The sequence below is a fragment of the Miscanthus floridulus genome, chromosome 7, assembly GCF_019320115.1.
Source record: "Miscanthus floridulus cultivar M001 chromosome 7, ASM1932011v1, whole genome shotgun sequence".
Lineage (NCBI taxonomy): Eukaryota > Viridiplantae > Streptophyta > Magnoliopsida > Poales > Poaceae > Miscanthus > Miscanthus floridulus.
Window position 1 is genome coordinate 66,001,272 of NC_089586.1, and position 20,701 is coordinate 66,021,972.

General features: G+C 46.0%; 3 protein-coding genes and 1 pseudogene across 3 annotated transcripts; 3 read left to right on the forward strand and 1 right to left on the reverse strand.

Moving 5' to 3' along the window:
- The first annotated feature begins 5,143 nt into the window (after positions 1-5,143).
- LOC136463336 (ammonium transporter 3 member 2-like) lies at positions 5,144-6,379 on the forward strand (annotated as a pseudogene).
- Positions 6,380-8,140: 1,761 nt separating this feature from the next.
- LOC136463337 (small ribosomal subunit protein eS27-like) lies at positions 8,141-10,139 on the forward strand. The gene is made up of 4 exons (XM_066462336.1): positions 8,141-8,270; positions 8,375-8,476; positions 8,603-8,631; positions 9,777-10,139. Exons 1-4 carry the CDS (start codon positions 8,268-8,270, stop codon positions 9,901-9,903), a joined length of 261 nt encoding a protein of 86 aa, XP_066318433.1. The 5' UTR covers positions 8,141-8,267; the 3' UTR covers positions 9,904-10,139.
- Positions 10,140-10,617: 478 nt separating this feature from the next.
- LOC136463338 (protein DMP6-like) lies at positions 10,618-12,684 on the forward strand. The gene is made up of 2 exons (XM_066462337.1): positions 10,618-10,769; positions 10,844-12,684. The coding sequence occupies exon 2, from the start codon at positions 11,845-11,847 to the stop codon at positions 12,481-12,483; it is 639 nt and encodes a 212-aa protein (XP_066318434.1). The 5' UTR covers positions 10,618-10,769; positions 10,844-11,844; the 3' UTR covers positions 12,484-12,684.
- A 5,160-nt stretch (positions 12,685-17,844) lies between these two features.
- LOC136467045 (fructose-bisphosphate aldolase 1, cytoplasmic-like) lies at positions 17,845-20,277 on the reverse strand. The gene is made up of 2 exons (XM_066465595.1): positions 20,019-20,277; positions 17,845-19,199 (listed from the first exon to the last, which is right to left on the reverse strand). Exons 1-2 carry the CDS (start codon positions 20,044-20,046, stop codon positions 18,151-18,153), a joined length of 1,077 nt encoding a protein of 358 aa, XP_066321692.1. The 5' UTR covers positions 20,047-20,277; the 3' UTR covers positions 17,845-18,150.
- Positions 20,278-20,701: the final 424 nt, after the last annotated feature.

The following is a 20,701-nucleotide window of genomic DNA, read 5'->3' on the forward strand; positions in this document are numbered from 1 at the left end:
AAGTTTTCCTAGTTTTTCCCATATGCAACAGGGTAATCCTAAAGAAATGGAGCATTACTGGTTGTGGTCGTGCAGCATAGCCATCGCTCTGTGTTCCAACATCAAAGCAAGCACTTTTGAATGCCATTGGAGCAAGTCGAGGACGACTTGCAGCTAGGAAGGGGAGAATGATGAGGACATCACATGCCTGTTTACAACCACATTAGCAACTTTTGATTCATAGGTGAAACAATCCTTTACCATGATTGTATTTGATACATTTGATGAATTGATGCTACACCATGATGTGTGTTTATTATCATTTTCAGAAATACATACATGGATCAAAAAGAGTGTTAAAGACACATGGAAGGCATGGAGGACCAAAGAACTTGATTGGGGGCCAAGTACAAGTATTCCCAACGTCCTCCACCAGGACACCATGTTACTTTTGGCCCAAGGAAAGAAAGAGATCAAATCCAACACATTTTGGGGCTAGATTCGGACTACAACACTGCACCAACTTGCGACGGCCACCACGACCTCATTCGGACTCTGTTTTGAGTGTTCAAGTACTCCATGGAATCCTTATAAAGTCTATTTTCATATGGATTTAGAATCATGTCTATATCTTGCCGGAGGCATCCGCAATAATCAAATTACAACTAAGAGGTTTTTCTGTCAAAGGTGTTGTGTCACCTTATTTTGTCTCGATGGGCCGTGTATCAAGTCAGGTCCATTAGGGATGTGTCCTAAGGTTGGAGCACGACCCCAACACCTTGGTGGTCATCCTTCCACCTTCATATACCCCTTAGCCACCACCAAGAACAGTTGGGTTTTATTTTGTTGAAAGTTTAGCCATTGCTACTTCTTTGTAGACGCATGTGTTGACTAGACCATCCGTTCTACTTGATTCAGAACCCCAACGTTCAGATTAGTTTTCCATCTCCATATTTGCAATTGAGTTTCTTGTTCTACTTGTTCTTGATTGTTCCTCGATTGCTAGCAGGAATTACCCTAGTGGTTTGGTTGATCATGCTCCACAAGATCGCGACGGCCATTGGAGGTGGTGTATCGGTTGCTAAGGCGCAACATCCTTAGATGGTTGTAGTCAGGCCATGAACGTCATCTCCATCCCCAAATCGAGTTATCCACCTTTTCTCATCAAAAGATCAGGATTCACCCTAGCGGGTTCTTATCATCGTCCATCTTCCTAAACTTCTCTTCCTTAGTATAGTAGCCACCGGGGCCTAGATGATGGTGGTGTTTGTTCCTCTTCGTTAGCTTAGTGATACGGGCACTAAGCTCCAATGCCACTAGTGAAGTCTTCTGAGCCATGAGCTCCTCCTATTGACTAGGAGTTATGTTGCCAAACTCGTTGAAGGGAGTTAACCCTTTTTGGATATACTTCTTGTTGAGCTCCAACCTCCAACGTCGAAATGACTCTCCCATTATCTTGAAAGCATTTTTTACTAGTTCTTGCTTACCCTTCGGAAATCTAAAATTGAGCTTCAGCTACTTATCACATAGTTCATCATTTTTCTTCTCTGGTACCTCTTTCTAGTTAGAGATTGCTGGGTTCAATTTATCTCTTACTAGAGCTCTGGTCGTATTATGGAATCATCCTCTAAATTCCTTTGGCTCAAGTATCTCCCCAACTGGCCCAACCTTCGTTATCACATAGCATGCCTTATCTAGATATTGGTTTGCTTTTCTATCCCCTTGTTTCCTCTTTGGCTTGGTAGTTGTGTTCATGGTTGTATCTTGAGGTTGTGGAGCAGAGGCCCCAATGTCCATCTCTGTGGTTGTTGCCTCTGCTCTTCCTTCCTTTACTCCGTGTTGTCCGGCGAGATGTCACGGACGTCGATGTCGTCTTTTTTGAGTTTTAGGAGGGACCTATATATATGATAGGTCAAAGTATTAGTAGAGGTAACACAGCCAAAGCTTTAACAAAATTTACAAGCTAAGGCTTTATCCCTATCTCCTCGTTTGGGTCAAAATCCTTGTCCAAATCTTCCTCCGTTAGTCTCCTTTTGGCTTCACGTGGGAAAGGATCCTCAGGACTTATATATCCCTCTTCTGAGTCCTCATCATCATCATCCTCTTCTTCTTCACCTTTAGCAACCTCTCCTGCTCTTCCTTCTGCTCCCCCTTCCTCCTCGTCACACTACTCCTGAGTAAGCATCACTTTTAGATCTTTTTCTAACTCGCTATTGAACTACTCCTGAGTAAGCTGGTCCTCTAGTGCTTGCTCCTCATAGGTTGGCTGCTCATCATGCTCGGGGCATCAGGCTGCACTACCTGATGTCCATGACATTATTTCGCGCTTTGTTGTAATAGATGCAAGAAAGTGTGCTTTAAGTACGCGAGAAGGTATAAGAAATCAAAAAGGTCTATAAACCAAAGTAGTCCTATAAAACAACAATATATAAAAAAAATGAGTAGTAGCAGTAGTAACAAATATTATTGCTCTACATATGAAGTCCTCCTTTCAGAATGCATCGTACATCGACTCCCCATGCCTCCATAGCCTCTCAATTTCTTGCATCAAAGGCTCGAGGAACACATCTATATCAATGTCTGACTGTTTAGGGCCAAAAATAAGAATAGCGAGGAGAAGGTACTTTCTCTTCTGACACAACCACGTTGGAATATTGTACATAGTCAAGATCACTGGCCAAGTGCTATGGTCGCTCATCCTCTCATTGAAGAAATTTATTCCACAGTGCTCAAGTCAAACCGTACATTCCTTGGATCATCGCTGAATTCTTTGTGCTTCTCATCGATCCTTTGCCACTGACTACAATCAGCCGGGTGTGCAATCTTATCATCATCCACCTTGCGCTCATCATCCCACCATGTCATGAGTGTGGCTTCTTTAGGGTTTAGGAAGATACGTCTTAAGCGGACGATCACAGGTGGGTACCACATTACCAAGACAGGAATTCTTCTCTGCTTTGCATCGTTGCCTAATGGAGTGTCCTCTGGGGACTGAGATTCTTGTACCACTTTTTTCATACCCTTCTTATTCCTCTTTTTCCCCGTGGAGTCTTCGTCCCCACCATAAAGGTCATTGTTCTTGTACCGGCTGGCCCCACACCGGGGACATTTATCCAGTGACTTGAATATTTCGCCATGAAAAAGGATACAGTGGTTGGGGCATGTATGGATTTTTTCAACCCCCATTGTCAATGGACTTATGACCTTCTTCACTTGGTATGTGTTGGAGGGAACTAAGTTTGGTTGTGGCAGCACTCATGACAGGAAACGTAATAGATCATTGAAACTACAGTCTGACAAGTCGTACTTAGCCTTTAGGATGAGTAGCTCAAGCACAAAACGTAGCAATGTCCAATATGTCGGACATCCCTTTTCAACACCATACACAGTCTCCTTCGATGTTTTTGTCACCCTTTCTAAATTTTCTAGATCTTTCGGGCTCTTTAGTAAAATCTCTGGTCCAAGGGCTCAAATCATGTCCTCCAAATCATCTTCATCCCCGACACATGCTCCGCCATCATTATTGGCACCACCTTTATCATTACCACCCCAACCACCAGCATCACCACCTTGTTCATTGCCAAACTCAGGATCCATTCGTGCATCAAGCTCTGCTGAATATTAGGACATGGATTCTAGGGATTCGTCATCGTATTTCTCCTCATCCTCGTCGTTAACAATAACCGTTTCACCATGATGAATCCATACTATGTAGTCCTCAATAAATCCTCGCATAATCAAATGTGATCTGTTGATAGTCACATCTGTCTATGTCATATGGTTCTTGCAATCTTTACAGGGACAAATAATTGTATCATTATTCTCTATCAATGTCGTTGCATGTTTCTCTGCGGCTTCAATAAATTTATCCACCTCTTCACGGAAATCTGCCTTGAACCTTAACAAACCATACATCCAAGAGTTCCTATACTCCATCTTTTAGAACAACAATAAAACAAACATTAAATGACTACTTATTCAGATATATATAAAATGAATTAAATTAATAATTACTTGAGAATAATTGTATATACTTCATATATATATGAATATAAATCAAATATAATTACATGAAGCATACAAACATACCATGGTAGACGATTAATTAATAGCCTATTTATCCATAAATAATTAAAATATATATTTATTGATTACAATAAATAATTTCAAAGACAATAATTAGCAACAATTAATATTTTACCCAATATCTTTCATGCAAACCCTAGTCCAATTTCATCAAACATAAATTTACAAAAACGAAATTAATAAAAAAACCAAACCCTAGATCTAGATCTACATACACATGAAACATCCATAAAACTAACTAATTGTTCACTAAAATCAAGAAACATGAACCAAATAAGGGTATGATATTATTTCCCTACCTAATTTACCCTAGTACATTCAATATGTGGGTCTAATTTGCTTCATAAGTAGCTCAAGCACCATAGAAGAGAGAGAAAAGCAAAACTCTAATTACTCAGACTGTGTTTAGTTGGGTGAAATTTGAGAATTTGGTTACTGTAGCACTTTCGTTTTTATTTGGCAATTAGTATTCAATCATGGATTAATTAGGCTCAAAACGTTCGTCTCGTGATTTCCAACCAAACTGTGCAATTAGTTTTTTCTGTCTATATTTAATGCTCTATGCACGTATCGCAAGATTTGATGTGATGGCTACTGTAGCACTTTTTAGGAAAACATTTTGGAACTAAACAAGGCGTCACTGACCAACCATTAAAACTTCAAAAAAATATGGAATATCATTTTCTTACCTTCTCCAACCTCTTCATCAAAGAATTTAAGATCAAAACATTCACCCTTAGTAGAGCAATTTTTAGGAGATGTCCAAGGCATCCCTATCTTTTTTCACGGGTTAAAGTGAGTGACCCGAGGAGAAAGAAAGGACTGCAGGTTTTTATATGTGGGGCATTTGTAGGGACGGCTGGTGATTAAGCCGCCCATTACAAATGCAACACCGGGAGCGGCTGATGAGTGAGCCATCCCTACAAATCGATCCATTTGTAGAGGTGGCTCGTATTACCAGTCATCCTTACTGTGCCATTTGTAGGGAGCAGCTAGTCTCGTGAGTACCGAGCACGTCACTGTTGGGACGACGGCCGCACCTAAAGTTGCTACCAACGTTTTTTTATAGTGTGCCGCCGTGGAGCCGCTGTACCCGATGGCCACCGTGGTGTACTTCCAGTGCGTGTTCGCGGCCATCACGCTGATTCTCGTGGCCGGGTCGCTACTGGGACGGATGAGCTTCGCGGCGTGGATGCTGTTCGTGCCGCTCTGGCTCACCTTCTCCTACACCGTCGGTGCCTTCTCCGTCTGGGGCGGCGGCTTCCTCTTCCAGTGGGGCGTCATAGCTACTGCGGCCGCTACGTCATCCACCTCTCCGCTGGGTTCGCCGGGTTCACGGCCGCCTACTGAGTGGGTCCCCGGGCACACAAGGACAGGGAGAGGTTCCCACCCAACAACATCCTGTTCACGCTCACCGGCGCGGGTTTGCTGTGGATGGGGTGGGCCGGGTTCAACGGCGGCGGGCCGTACGCCGCCAACGTAGTGGCGTCCATGTCAGTGCTCAACACCAACATCTGCACCGCCATGGGCCTCATCGTCTGGACATGCCTCGACGTCGTCTTCTTCAACAAGCCGTCCGTCGTGGGCGCCGTCCAGGGCATGATCACCGGACTCGTCTGCATCACGCCCGCCGCAGGTGATCCCATCGTCCGTCCGTCTTCCCTGCCTCTCATGATCTGCCTGTGCCTTTCTCTTCTCGTGCTGCCAAATTTTAAAATTTTGAAATCTTCTTGAACGCATGTAAACCTGGTTTAATCAATCTGCCGATGGACGATGAGAATATGATATATGTCTGACGGTACGGTGTGCCCTGTGCGTGCAGGGGTGGGCAGCCATGGTGATGGGCGTGCTGGCCGGCAGCGTCCCGTGGTACACGATGATGATCCTGCACAAGCGGTCTCGGCTGCTGATGCACGTGGACGACACGCTGGGCGTCACCCACACGCACGGCGTGGTGGGGCTCCTGGGCGGCCTGCTCACGGGGCTCCTCGCCGACCCCACCCTGTGCGCGCTCTTCCTGCCCCTCACCAACTCCCAGGGCGCCTTCTACGGCGGCGCCGCGCAGCTCGGCAAGCAGCTGGCGGGCGCGCTCTTCGTCATCGGATGGAACGTGGCCGTCACCTCGATCATCTGCGTCGCCACCAACGCCGTCGTCCCGCTGCGCATGACCGAGGACAAGCTCGAGGTCGGTGACGACGCCGTCCACGGCGAGGAGGCGTACGAGCTCTGGGGCGACGGCGAGCTCTACGACGTCACAGAGCACGGCCCGCGCGGCGCCGCCGCCGTCGTGCCCGTGTCCACGACCCCGAATTGAACTAGTTGCTAGTTGTGCATTGTTAATGTTTGTTAATATGCACGTTAAATGATCGCCTCTAGTGCTAAGAAGATGGAAGGTACAGAATCACCACTATCATTATTTGAGATGATGGTAGAGCCTAGCGCTGGGAGATGGAATGTGTAGTGTTACCACTATCACTACTCATGATGTAAATTCTATTAGCAACTCCTTTTGTATCAACACTATGGCCCTGTTCGTTTGTCTTATAATTCGTACTTTTCAATAGCCAGAACAGTATTTTTCTCTCCTAACAAATCAGTCGGAACAGTGTTTTGGCTTGTTTTTTCAGCGAACCGAACGGGGCCTATATAATGAGAAGGAAAGCCAGGGGCTTTGTAAGGCAAAATTATTGAGTTTAACTATGTTGCTCGACGACCATGTATATTGCTCCATCCATGCATGCATCACGTACCATGACCATGTGGTGCTCTCTGATTAATTGTTTTGTGCAAGCAGAGCAACCTCAGGTGAACCGGGTGCTGCCGAGCGCGACCTTGTCTCTGATGAGCAGCAAGTTCGACGGCGTCAGCTAATCCCGCTTTTCTTCCAGCAGCCAACGAGCGCATCCACCGCCAACCCTAAAATAAATCTCATCTTTGAATTTGTTTGTGGGTGTGTGATTGGTTGCTTCCATTAAACCTTGTACATCACTAAACGTATACACTGTCTTGGTGTTATATATGGTATCCTGCACATGCACCACGCCGGCCAACACGGTCGCATAGAGGAGGACGCACAGGTGCCCCAATCCAGCTCACTGCAAAATTACCTGAAATTGCATTGGGAGTACAATCCAATAGTCGATCTTATATATGAAGGAGGTAACCATGCCATACCTTGATGGAATTGTTGCCGGTAATCAGGCGTGAGGAATTGGTGGCTTGAATGCAAATTGTTTTGGCTGTCAGTGTCGCGCCGGAATGAAGATCAATGTTGGGCAGTGGGCAACGGCATGAGGATCGAGGCGGATAATCTGTACTTTTCAACTTGTTTTTTAGTTGGAACAATGTTTTTCTCTCACAATAAATCAGCCAGAACAATGTTTCGACTTATTTTTTCAGCGAAGCGAACGGAGCCCAAGTAGCGGCGGCTTCACGTCCCTGCACAGCGGTGATTTATTGAGTCCATATAGATGGAGACTCATCGTTTTCTTGCATTATTAATTGACTATTGGCCGGCCTTGTTGAAGACTCCTGGTTTTCTATATTGATTACTGGGAAGAGGAGGTGATGTGGTTTTACCACAAGACGTGAACTTGTATAGAAGCATTAATGTGGGGAGAAGCAAAGAGATATGATGTGGTTTCAATTGGCGGAGGAAGGAAAGAGTTGTGAATACGGATGGGATGGTTCGCCTGCTGCATAAGGGACCTATGGTGATGGGACCCTTGGACGACGTGGCTTTACAAAATCGTAGGAAAATAGGTTAGTGGGATTCTCCTATTTAAGTATAATAGATAGATAATAGATAGCACCATGAAAACACACCAGCAAATGGGTTCGGTTTCCATGTTGTGTTTGGAATATTTTTTTTTTTTCATGTATTCAGTTTGCTCGTTGTGTTTGGAATGTATTTTTTTTGTTTTATAAAGTCTCCATGTCACACAAATGGGCCCAATTCAGCTACAGAGACAAGCCCAATAATCCAGGCCCACTGTGTGCAATGCGGGTCACTCTGAAGGCCGTGATGATGAGCCAGCAGGATCGAACGGTCCAGATTCTCCAGACCCTAGTAGAAAGCAACAACCACGCCGTCCGCGCAAAACCCTCCCGGCTCAGACTCGTCTGCAGGCAGCTCCTCCTCCTCCTCCCTTGCCGCCGCCGCCGCATCTAACGCACTTCCCTCCGCCGCAGCCCGAGGCAAGATGGTAAGCTCTAATCCCCTCATCTTCCGCCCAATCAAGATCCAAATTTGTTGCGCCGCTCATCGCCAGCGTGCTCGATTGGATCCTGAGATTGATTGGCTGCGCAGGTTCTCCAGAACGACATCGACCTTCTCAACCCGCCGGCAGATCTCGAGAAGCTCAAGCACAAGAAGAAGCGCCTCGTCCAGTCCCCCAACTCCTTCTTCATGGTACTTGTTCTTTATCCCTAACATGCTCTCGTTTCTGTGGTGGGTGTAGGCTAGGCCGTTTCCGGTTCACCTTTTCTTTATCCCCCCACATGTATTAATTGTGAAAACCTTATTTCTGTGTTGCAGGATGTCAAGTGCCAGGGATGCTTCAGCATGTAAGTTTTCCTGCCCGTCAGATTCAATTCAAGATTTAGATTTATTTAGTTCTCGCCATTGATTGATTGTGGTTTACCATTGAGCCTGCCCTGGTGCGTGTATCACGGCAATTCTTATTATGAAGTTCTATTGTTTGACCTTCCAAATGATTGTGTGTAATTTTTCACAGATTTAGCTTATGTTTAGTCTATAGTAGCAACTTTCTACAAGTTTAAGGTATTAAGTAGAGTTTGAGAACATGTTTATAAACTTCTTATCTTTGGTCGGAAGCTGTTAATTGTCCTGCTGCTCCAATTCTAGACATGATTGTTTTTCTTAGTCCACTACAATTTTAAACTGGCGTAGCAAGTTGTAGAAGACAAGTAAAAGAATGCTGTTTTTTTATTTCTTTGTTGTACGGCAATGTTGAATGCATATTATTGAGTTGGGTTGTTTGACCTGCAAAACGATTCTCTGTAATTTTACAGAGTTTTTACCCTACATGTTTAGTGTATAGTAGTAACTTTCTAGTACAAGTTAAGGTATTATTAGTGTTTTGGAAAACAGTTTATAAAGTTTCCTTGTCTTTTGTTGGGAGCTGATTTCCTCATCTTTGGTCAGGAGCTGATAGTTGTCCTGTTACTGGTCGAATTGCAGCAACATTTGATTTTTCTGGGTCATTATCAATTTGATTGAAATTAATTAACTTGTTGAGTTGTAGAAGGTAACTAGAGAAACACTCAGTAGATTATTGTCACCATGATCGCTTGCTTCCGGTTTACTGATGTCTTTCCGTTTGGTATTGTTTAAGATGCATTGTATAGTTTAAGGACTGTCTAGAGAAAGGGGTGGTTTGGTATTGTTAAACTGAATTCCAAAGTAAACTATCGCCCCTCAGTACAAAATTACAAATAGGCACCTAAGTTTGGATTAGTATGTTAAGATACATTGGCACCAACAAAACTTAATAATGATTGCTCATTTTCTCTTTGCATCATGAGCTCCCAAATAACTAGGATGTTGACATCAATTTAACCATAAGCTTATACTGTTTATTTCATTGTGTCATGGTATGAATGTGTTATAAACCTTGTTTTTTCGAACTCTCTGATATGACTTCTGGTAGAAAGCTAGTCTAATGGTGCAATTCATGTTGTTTTTGCAGAACCACTGTTTTCAGCCACTCCCAGACTGTTGTTGTGTGCCCAGGCTGCCAAACTGTCCTCTGCCAGCCCACAGGAGGAAAGGCGAGGCTCACGGAGGGCTGCTCTTTCCGCCGGAAGGGAGACTAGAGTGGTGCCTGTTAGTACTGGATCGGTTGTCAATCTCCAGTATGCAGTCTTCAAGTTTTGCTCTATGCCAAATATTAGTGTCATGAACTGCCTTAGCTAAGGTTTTCCATATGTTGTTCTGGTGCTGCTATGTATTGCATGTTGGCTATTGTGCCAAACTTATCGCTGGTTTGGTTCGGATTATGATAAACTAATGGATCTTTGAATTATGTTATGCTATTGACGATATTTGGCGACATGCTGTTTCTTGGTAATCATGGGCACTTCTTGTAGGGTTTTTTTTAAACATCTTGTAGTTATGTTGGCTAAGATATTAGCCGTTTACGTTCAGTACCCTCTCTTCCAACTTAATGTTTAAGAAGAATTGCATTTAAAATGAAAATGTATCCTAGTTTCTAACTTTATATATTGGAAACGTATCAGGTGCAAACCAACTAACCTGTGTAAACTTGAAAACTATTAATCAGGACCACTTATGCTGATCTTATGAATTGGGTGAGAGGTGGGATTTTTTTTGCGCTTAAGCCCACCACCTGTCGTCCTTTTTTTTTGCGTTTAAGTTCCTTCACCCCATCCATTGGATCAGCATCTAGTGGTCCTGATTGTTAGTTTCTAAATTTGTACATGTTGGTTGGTTTGCATATGATATGTTGCCTTATATATTTGTATAAAAAGAATTGCATTGTACGTCCCTCAACTTGAGCCATTGTAGCGCCTGGAATGTGCCCAAACTTGCATTTTGCTTCTTCAGGTACATGGCGCGGTTTGCACCGCAGCTCCCATTCCAGTACTTGGCGCGTGAGGCGAGTATAGGGAGAGATAAAACCAATCACCTTTTACGGACAGATGAACGAGAAGCAATCATGGTTGAGACCCTGGATGAATTGCCTTGCCTGGGCATTTGAGTTGCCTGTGATTGAGAAGTTTTTTGCCTGCCCAGGTACATGCAACTAGGGAGCGATGTTTGGTTGGCCCAGCCGGAAGGAAGGAGAGCCCGACCTCGCGCAGTTCCTGCTACGGGCGACGCTACCAGAGCAGAGGCCCTCCAGCCAGCACTGTTGGACCTCCACGACGCCGGCGTGTCCTTCCATGTCAGCGAGAGTACGGGTTTGCGGACGACGACCACCTCCTCAAAGCTCCACGTCCACTGCGTTCACACGTGGCTGCTGTTGCACTCCACCAGCACACACTGCCGCCGCCACCTCGGCAATCTGGGCTTGCTTCTTCCCCCTATCTGCTCCCCGTGTATGTGTATCTTCTTCCACAACATTGGATCGCAGGAAGCTTGCATGTGGAGGGAACTTTGACCTCTATCGATCACCTTCTTTCGGCCAGCGTATGCCAGCCATGGTGGAATGGAGCTGCGGTGCAAAAAAAAACTTGCAGAAGCAAAATGGAAGTTCAAGTGTGTTGGAGTTAGCTACTGTTGCAGCTGCACACCATCAGCTGCACATCAGTAAAGATATACTCCGTATAGGATAGGATTCGCAACCAAACAATCTCAATCATCTCTGGTAAAGATGACTTACATTTTGTTGTTGGTACATCAGTTAAGATTGGTATATCAGTTGTCTTTGCATCTTCACTATGCCAGCAGCCAGCCCAGAAGAAGTTGCTACCTTCCAGGATTCTTGGCTGTGCTGCCAAGTAAGCAGTCCAGCCACGCCTGCTGCGTCCTTGTCCAAGGCACTGGCATGGCCATCCATGGCCATTGCCGCGTACAAACTCGGGCTTCTTTGCGTTACTCACAGGTTCTTCATTACTACAAGCATTAATCCAAACTCGGGCCACGAATGTTCCTTGCTTCTGCATTACTACAAGCATAAATCCAGAAGGTTGAGCAAGTGTTCCATTCCTCCTGCCTAAAACTGCTTTCTGCCAGGCACTGCACTGAAACAAGCGATAGTAGATATTCCCAGCCAAAGACATACTGCAGGCGGCATGGCATCATCCCGGGTGGCACCCGTTGGCGACGCAGAGGCGCCACTGCTTGCGGCCACCGGCGACGGCGCGCAGCAGGCGGCACCCACGACGACGACGACCGTCATCGGCAAGGCCCTTAACAGCACCGCCGACCTCGCCAAGCACCTCCCAACGGGCGCCGTGCTCGCCTTCGAGGTGCTGTCGCCGTCCTTCACCGCTGACGGCGACTGCACCGCCGCGAACCGCGCGCTCACGGGCTGCCTCATCGGCGCCTGCGCGCTCTGCTGCTTCGTCCTCTGCTTCACCGACAGCTACCGCGACGCCGCCACGGGCGCGCTGCGGTACGGCTTCGTCACGCCCAGCGGCCGCCTGATCCCCATCGACGGAGGCGGCTCAGGCTCGCCGCCGCCGCCGCGGGACGACAGGTACAGGCTCACCGTGCGCGACGTCATGCACGGGCTGCTGTCGTTCGCGGTGTTCCTGGCCGTGGCCATGGTGGACCGCAACGTGGTGGCGTGCTTCTACCCCGTGGAGTCCGCGTCCACCAGGCAGCTGATGGCGGCCGTGCCCGTGGCGGCCGGCGCGGCGGGGAGCTTCCTCTTCGCCATGTTCCCGTCCACGCGGCGCGGGATCGGCTTCCCCGTGGCGGCGTCCTAACTCCTGACGAATGCATTACGTCGTCGGCTCGAGTCAGCTGCTGGCGGGCTGGGCTTCGTGTGCCTGATGATTGGCATCCTTCGCTCACTTTACTGGCGGGCTAAATCTAAATTAAGCTAGCTGCGAAATCGCACAAACAACCGCATGCTTGTGCATTGCCATTGGATTCGCTCACTTTACAAGTTAATCGCAATGCATGCAATGAACTAGTGTGGTATTCACTTGTTTGATTTTTATTTATTTATTTTATTTTTTGAAAAGGAAAGCATGTTTCCATAAATTAAACGGCTTCCGGGCAACTCGCCGGAGACCATTGTTAATACAAAGTCCAGTGCTTGATCCAGCCACAAGCTGGATTCACTAGCATCTAAGGTAGCACCATAGGAGGCTAATACATCAGCAATTGAATTACATGCTCTGGGACATTTAGAGATTTTACAGCAAAAGAAATTAAACTTCATTCTAGATTTAATCTCTAAGAAAAGTGTTCCCAGCTCCGCTCGATCACAGGTAGAAGACATCAGGGCCAACGCCAAGATTTGATCAGCATCTGTTTCTAGAATCAAACTCAAAATCCCCAAAGAAGTAGCAAGTTGCAGCCCATTTAAACAGGCCAAACTTTCAGCAACGGTCCAGCCCCGGCAGCTATGAATTCGCCTTTGTAGTCTCGAATGATGCATCCCCAGCCTCCCTTTTTTGTGTCCTACGAAAATGCGCCATCAGAGTTTATCTTGTACATATTTTCTGGTGGTGGTTGTCACTTTTGATTTTGATGTGAAGGCCTGAATAGTGGGGATAGCTTCAGCTTCTCCATGTTGGCATAATGGTATACAATGGAGTTGCATATTTCTTCAGTGGATCTTCGTCCTCCTCCTTGATTTAATTTATTTCGGGCTTCCCACCAACACCATGACTGTATTATTACTTTCAATTTCGTTTCTTCCTTGAGGGCCAGGATGCCGTCCATTACATCCAGAGCTGACAATTGGTTTGCCAAAGTTAATCTCACATCCTCCAAATTCATACTTCTCTAGACCTGCTTAACACAATTTGCATTTGAAAAAAAAAGGTCCACAGTCCTCATCGAGGCGCCAACACATTGGACAAATAGTATCCAATTTAATCCCACGCCTAGCAATATTGACAGGATGGCTGTTATGGGCCAATCTCCATAAGAACATTTTAATCTTGTTTGTAACTCTAAACCCCCAAATGCTTTTCAACACATTCTTCCCCAGCAAGGGACATGGGTCGCCCGGTCAGGGACGATCTAGCCCACAAGATTTAAGACTTGCGGCGCACAGCACTGCTCGGCGTACACTGCAAGACATCTAGAAGATTTGATCGAATACTACAGATATTGTAATCTAATACTTGCCATGTAACCGATTAGGATATTTTCCTTGTAACCCTACCCCTCCAGAGTATATAAAGAGGGGCAGGGTCCCGTAGTCGGCATGCCTCATTCCACATCCAATCACACACGCAATATCATACGATAGCAAATACAAACCAACAGACCACAGGAGTAGGATATTACGTCGTGCAGACGGCCCGAACCTATTTAACTCTTGTGTCTCTGTTGTCTTCTTGTTCTTGATTACCCGCACCTCTGCCGATCAATCTACCTTCGTGGGATACCCCTCGGAGGACTGTCGGTGATATTCCGTCGACAGTTGGCGCATCAGGTAGGGTGTGCGTGCTGTTTCCATGACGAACAAGATGATACACTTTTTAGGCTCTTCGTCCTCTCCAAAGTCCGGACAGATCTTTACGGTCGGATCGATCTCTTGGGTTGTCAAGGCTGACCGAGAAGGAGAGATCTTTAAGCCGATGCAGATCGATTCTGCGTCGACCACGTCAACACCTGCAACAGCAGATCCGATCTCAAAACCGCCTCCGAGGTCGTCTTCACCAACAACTCGCCGCCTACTGCCCCGCTACTCGAGGAAGCAGGTCGACAACGACGATCTGATCGCATCCATCGATCAGGTCGGCCAAAAGCTCGCCGACTGCCTCTCTCTCTCACGGAATTGGCTCTGACCACTCTGGTTCGGCGCCGACCACCTTCCGGTTCCGATCTATCGGAAGCCGATCGGCAAACTCCAAGGGATACGGTCACCATCCATTAGGATGCCCTAAGGGACAAATTCGTCGACCAGATAACGCCATACACCGCCCAACCAGACGTTATGTCTAAAGATAAGTACCATTTTATATATGAATATTTAATAAAGTTTTCGCCACGATGTTTCTTCATACTATTCTCTACATGATTATTCTCCAAACGACTTTTCTCCATGTATACCATCTTAAAGATGACATACACTTTCGCCTCAACGGCTCCCCGAACAGCCACGTTTACGCTTGTGCTCTCTAGAGACGGCACTGTCTCTGGCTTCTCCCTACACGTGCACGAGCGCCTGCCCTCTGCGTTATGGGTGGTTGACAGCGGTTCCTCGATGACGCTTGTCTTCCTACATGTACACGAGCTCTAGCGCTCTGCGTTATGGTTTACGGGCTAGCCGAGTCTGGGGAGCTCAACCAACAAACTAACAGCTCGGGGCAGTTTATATTAAATATAAACACACCTCCAAAAGAAAACTTAATGTTTACAATATATTTAAGATATTCTTCATCAATTCGCCGATCAACCACGTTCTCACTTGCATTATTAGAAATAGCCATGTTCTCGATCTCACTCCTACATGTGCACGCGCGTCAGCCCTCTGCGTTATGGGTGGTCGGCAGTGGCTCCTCGGCGACGCCTGTGGTCTTACGTGTAAACAGGTGCTAAGCACTCTACGCTATGGAGTATGGGCTAGTCGGGGCTAGTGATGCGATACAGAACTAACTGATAGGAAGTTACTCATATTTAAAATATGAACACTTCATACCAAACATAATGTCTATCTATTCCGCTCTGCTGTCTTCATCGTCGAGTTCATATATTTATTTTTACATTATGTAATACTCATTCTACATATTTATTACAGGATCATCGTCCGGGTGGTCGCACCACCTGACCTTTGGACTTCTCCGTCGATCAACTGGTCGGACCGCTAGGTTCATGGACTTCGTCGCCGACCAGTTGGTCGGACTATTCGACGTTCACTTCTACTCGGCGCTCACTTCGCCACCGACTAGTTGGTTTGGCTACTCGGTGCTTGATTCTTCGCAACCAACTAATCGGATTGTTCATCGCTTCATTGCCAGCTAAGCTGGAGACTTGCGTTCGGATTCTTCGTGCAAGAGTCGCCAGTTAAGCTGGGGACTTCCTTGGCGACCGGGTCTTGCTATGTCTCATCGGTGTGCTATCACGCCGCTTCATGCTATTCGGATCAGGGTGTTGATCTTGGACAGCACGTCTAGGGTCTTGATATGCGCATGTCAGATGACGTCGGTAAGCTTTTAGACTTCTTTTCTTTGACCCTACTTCAAGATTCATTCTTCATCTTCCAGTAAGCTCGTGGACTAAGTGGCTACACTTCACCTGGCGGTGAATGTAGTACTTATTTCTTGATTTACCCTCTTTATTGACGGAGTCTAAGTGGCTACACTTCTCATAAGGGGAAGAATTTTTAAATTTTATCTTGAGCCTCTTACAACCTTCTGGCAAGCCTTACTTGGCTAAGTACGAGGTCTCCTAACCAGTTAAACTAGTCGGTATTAACTTTCACCGCTCAGGTCACTAGTTAAACTGGTCGTCTTTGATTTTCATCGCCCAGGTCACCAGTTTAACTGGTCGGCTTCGACTTCTACTACTCGGATCACCAGTTAAACTGGTCGGCTTCACGTCAAACTAGTCAGACTTGTTCAAGACGGCGCTGCTCAAAGGATACAATGCGCTCAGGGACTAGCTGTGTGGGGTATAACCCCAGGTACCCACGGCAAGGGACATGGGCCACACGGTTAGGGACGGTCCAGCCAACAAGATTCAAGACTTGCGGCGCACGACACTGCTCGGCGTACACTGCAAGACATCTAAAAGATTTGATCGGATACTACAGATATTATAATCTAATACTTGCCGTATAACGGATTAGGATATTTTTCTTGTAACCCTATCCCTCTAGAGTATATAAGGAGGGACAGGAGTCCCCTAGTCGGCATGCCCCATCCCACATCCAATCACACACGTAATATCATACGATAGCCAATACAAACCAACAGACCACATGAGTAGGGTATTACTCGTGCAGACGACCCTATCTAACTCTTGTGTCTTTGTTGTCTTCTTGTTTTTTATTACGCGCACCTCTGCCAATTAATCTACCTTCGTAGCATATCTGTCGAAAGATTACCGACGATATTCCGTCGATCCTTTCTTTAAATGGTCCCGCTTCCTGATCGCTAGCATATATGCGGATTTCGCAGAGAAGCATCCTTTTGCATCGTCATGCCAGGCTACTGTATCTACCATACCTTCAAAGACAGGAATTGACAAGATAATATCCGCATCTTCTTTCACAAATATATCCCGGATCAGCTGAGTATCCCAACTTCCTGTACCCGGGTCTAGCAGGTCAGCTACCTTTCTAAGAACCGAGCCATTTCTAGATGTGATTACTCTTCTGGCTCCTGTACCCGGGTCTAGCAGGTCAGCTACCTTTCTAAGAACCGAGCCATTTCTAGATGTGATTACTCTTCTGGCCTCCCCTCTCGGGATCCACTTGTTTGATTTGATGATGGGTTATCTATCACGCTTTTAGCCCTCAGAATTTAGCCGTTCCGTTCCTCCCATCGTCCTTTGCCGCAGCATGTAAGTTTACCTAACTTCCATTTAATCAGGATATATCAGATGAATGATGCATGTATACAAACTTATATACAGACTTAGGGCGTGTTCGGTTACTCCAGATTGAGTGCCTGGAATGATTCCTGGTTGGATTGGTTCACTAATTTATATAGCGTTGATGAACTGGAATAGAACGGAGCCTTACAGAGTTGTTACCAAAGTCCGCTCTTGTAACAGTGTCGTCTAGCTAGACACAGCACAGCAATTATATAGTATAGTTCTGTTTGTGAATGATTTCGCGCGGTCAGGGAGGAAACGCAAACGGAACATGTCCAACATGGTAGTAAATATACAAACGACCGCCTATCAAAAAAAAAGTAAATACAAACGACGGAACCATGTTCAACATATATATAGTAGTAAAATACAGAGACAAACCTCAAGGTAAAACCGTGCTTCACAAAAAGAGAGACAACGCAACACAAGCATATGATCAGAAACCATCACGTCTCACCGAGACAATTGGTTGATTTGTTCACAACAATAAGTGTCTAATAACAAAGCTCTGGAGTCATCATAATTCACATCAAATATGTCAGTGCACATTGCAGAACCCATGCACATCGGCCAACTAAGCATGTAGTTTGTTTTGACATGTACCAATAATAACATAACCAGCATATTACAGCAACGGATAGAACAAAACGTGGCTGATCGATTTACCATCAGTACGACCAGATTACACAAGATTAACACCAAAAAGACTATTCAATACATGAATATAAAAAGTAAGCAACCATCACCACAATGGGCAAGCAAAGTTCAGGATTATTAAAACCAAGTTCCGATGATGTCCAACAATTGGACTCTGACGGGCAAGCACTCAACCTAAACGCAAGCAGACTCAGGGGTCCAGAACGAGAGGCAGCTCAGTACTTGTAGTCCTTCACGTGGAGGCTCTCCGAGACACCCTCGCCGGCAGCAGCGTCACCCTTGTATGTGCCGAGGGTGGCCTCTGAGTTGGCCTTGCACCTGGTGAGGAAGGCAGCCCTGGCCTTCTCCACATTCTCCTCCTTGCCAGCCCAGGCCTTGAGGGTGCTCGCCTGAAGGGCACGGCCGAACGAGAAGGATAGGGACCACGGCTTCTTGGTGTTGAGCTTGTTCATGGCGTTCAGGTTTAGGGTGGCCTCCTCCTCACTCTGTCCACCAGAGAGGAAGACGATGGCAGGCACAGCAGCAGGGACAGTCCTCTGGAGGGCACGGACAGTGTACTCGGCAATCACCTCAGGAGCCACCTTCTTGGAGTCGGAGCCGGGGGTGACCATGTTGGGCTTCAGGAGGGTACCCTCAAGGAGGACATGGTGCTCGTTGAGGGCCTTGTAGCAGGCAGCAAGGACAATCTCCGTGACATAGGCACAGCGCTCAATGTCATGTGGCCCATCGACAAGGATCTCAGGCTCAACAATTGGCACCAGACCGTTCTCCTGGCAGATGATGGCGTAGCGAGCAAGACCCTGGGCGTTCAAGTCAATGGCAAGCTGTGATGGCTCGTTAGTGCCGATGTTGAGGACGGCACGCCACTTGGCAAAGCGGGCACCAGCCTCGTAGTACTTGGCGCAGCGCTTGCCAAGGTCATCATGGCCCTGGGTGGTGGTCTCCTTGTTGGTGCCAGCAACCTCAATGGTGCCCTTGTCAACCTTGATGCCAGGGAGCACACCTCCCTCATTGAGGACATCGACGAAGGGCTTGCCATCCTTGGTTTTCTGGTAGAGGGTCTCCTCGAAGAGGATCACACCGCTGAGGTACTGGAGGGCACCAGGGGCACAAAAGAGCAGCTCACGGAGGGCACGGCGGTTCTCCTCAATGTTCTCGACATTGATGCTTGAAAGGCGCTTGCCAATGGTGCCCGTGGACTCATCAGCAGCAAGGATACCCTTTCCAGGGGTGCCAATGTATGCGGCATTCTTGATGAGCTCATCTGCAAAACAATCAGCAAATATGTTTAGCTAACAAGCAGTACATATTGATAACTCAGATCACAATCAATAAACATGGTTCATGTAACAAATATATATTAGCTAACACTGACGTGCTGGAAGTATAACTCTCCAGAACTATTGAAACATAAAACTGTGTAACATTGTGACCAACCAAATTGAGAATAAATTAACACAATATATATCCCAAGAGTATTTTCTTTACAGATGTGACTAATAATGAAGACAACGACGTCTTTGCATAGCTCCATTCTAGAAAACAAGAATGACACAGTGGAAAAAGGCATATATATTTTTAACAACAACAACCAGGTAATGTCATTTGAATCTAGACCACAAACCACGAGCAAATGCTACCAAGCTAATTTGATAATTATGATACTAATATGTATTGTATCCACCATGATGGAGACACATAAAAACTAGGCAGACACATACCGCTAAGCATTACATACCGCATGGATCTGAATAAAAATCAGCAAATCCCATAACAAATTGCATCATAAAGGCACACTACATGCCCTTTCAACAAACCACGAAGCCCCTAAAGCTATGCAGGTAGACGATACCCATCATAGCAGACTGCGCGGACCCTAGCAAATTTGCACAAATCCTACGCCCAAAAGGATCTAGAAAAAAAGCTCTATCAATCATTGGCATATCCATCAACACAGGATAGGTTAGCTAGATCTGAGAATACCACAGCGAACGATTAGCAGATCTGCACCACACAGTACAGCGAACAACAACAGAAGCATATGAGCAAGGAACGAACGAGAGGAGGTGATGATTGTACGCACCCTTGTACTTTCCGCAGTAGGCCGACATGATCGATGCGCGCGGGAGGGGAGGCTACGGGAATTGCAAGGGAAATTGGCGGCGAATGGCTGAGCGGGGTAGGCGGCGATGGAGATGGGGGGGTAGTATTTCAAGGGAGGTTCAGCTTGTGCGAGGGGAAAGAAACGGGATCCGATCTGGGTGCGCCACCAGGAACGCGCAGGCGGGGGGCGGTAGCGGATGCAGATCCATCAATGTCCGGAGTTCTCCGTATTTCCGTCCAAAGCCCTCGGTTTTTTGCGTGGACCCGTTGTTTTGTTTCCTTCGTCTTTCAAGACGTAGAGGGGCCGTTAATTGATTAAACTATTTGGTTTAGAATTTGATATTTCATAGCTTTTCTAAGCTCATAAATAAGTCTATCTCAAATTTACAGGGTGAGAGATAAAAATGGATTTTATAAATTACTATGCTATACTTCTACTCTCCAACTTATAGTACACTCTTCAACTCATTTTCCTATAATAGAAATGCAATATATAAATATGTCCCTTGTATGTCTAACAATAAATATACAAATATATTTCATATACAACTATATTAGCTTAACTAATCTATGCCTAAATTATAACTATTATAATGAATTCAATTCCAAGAATCCAAACGGGTTTTTTTAATTCATTTTTAATTATTATTTAAAGAGTTATTT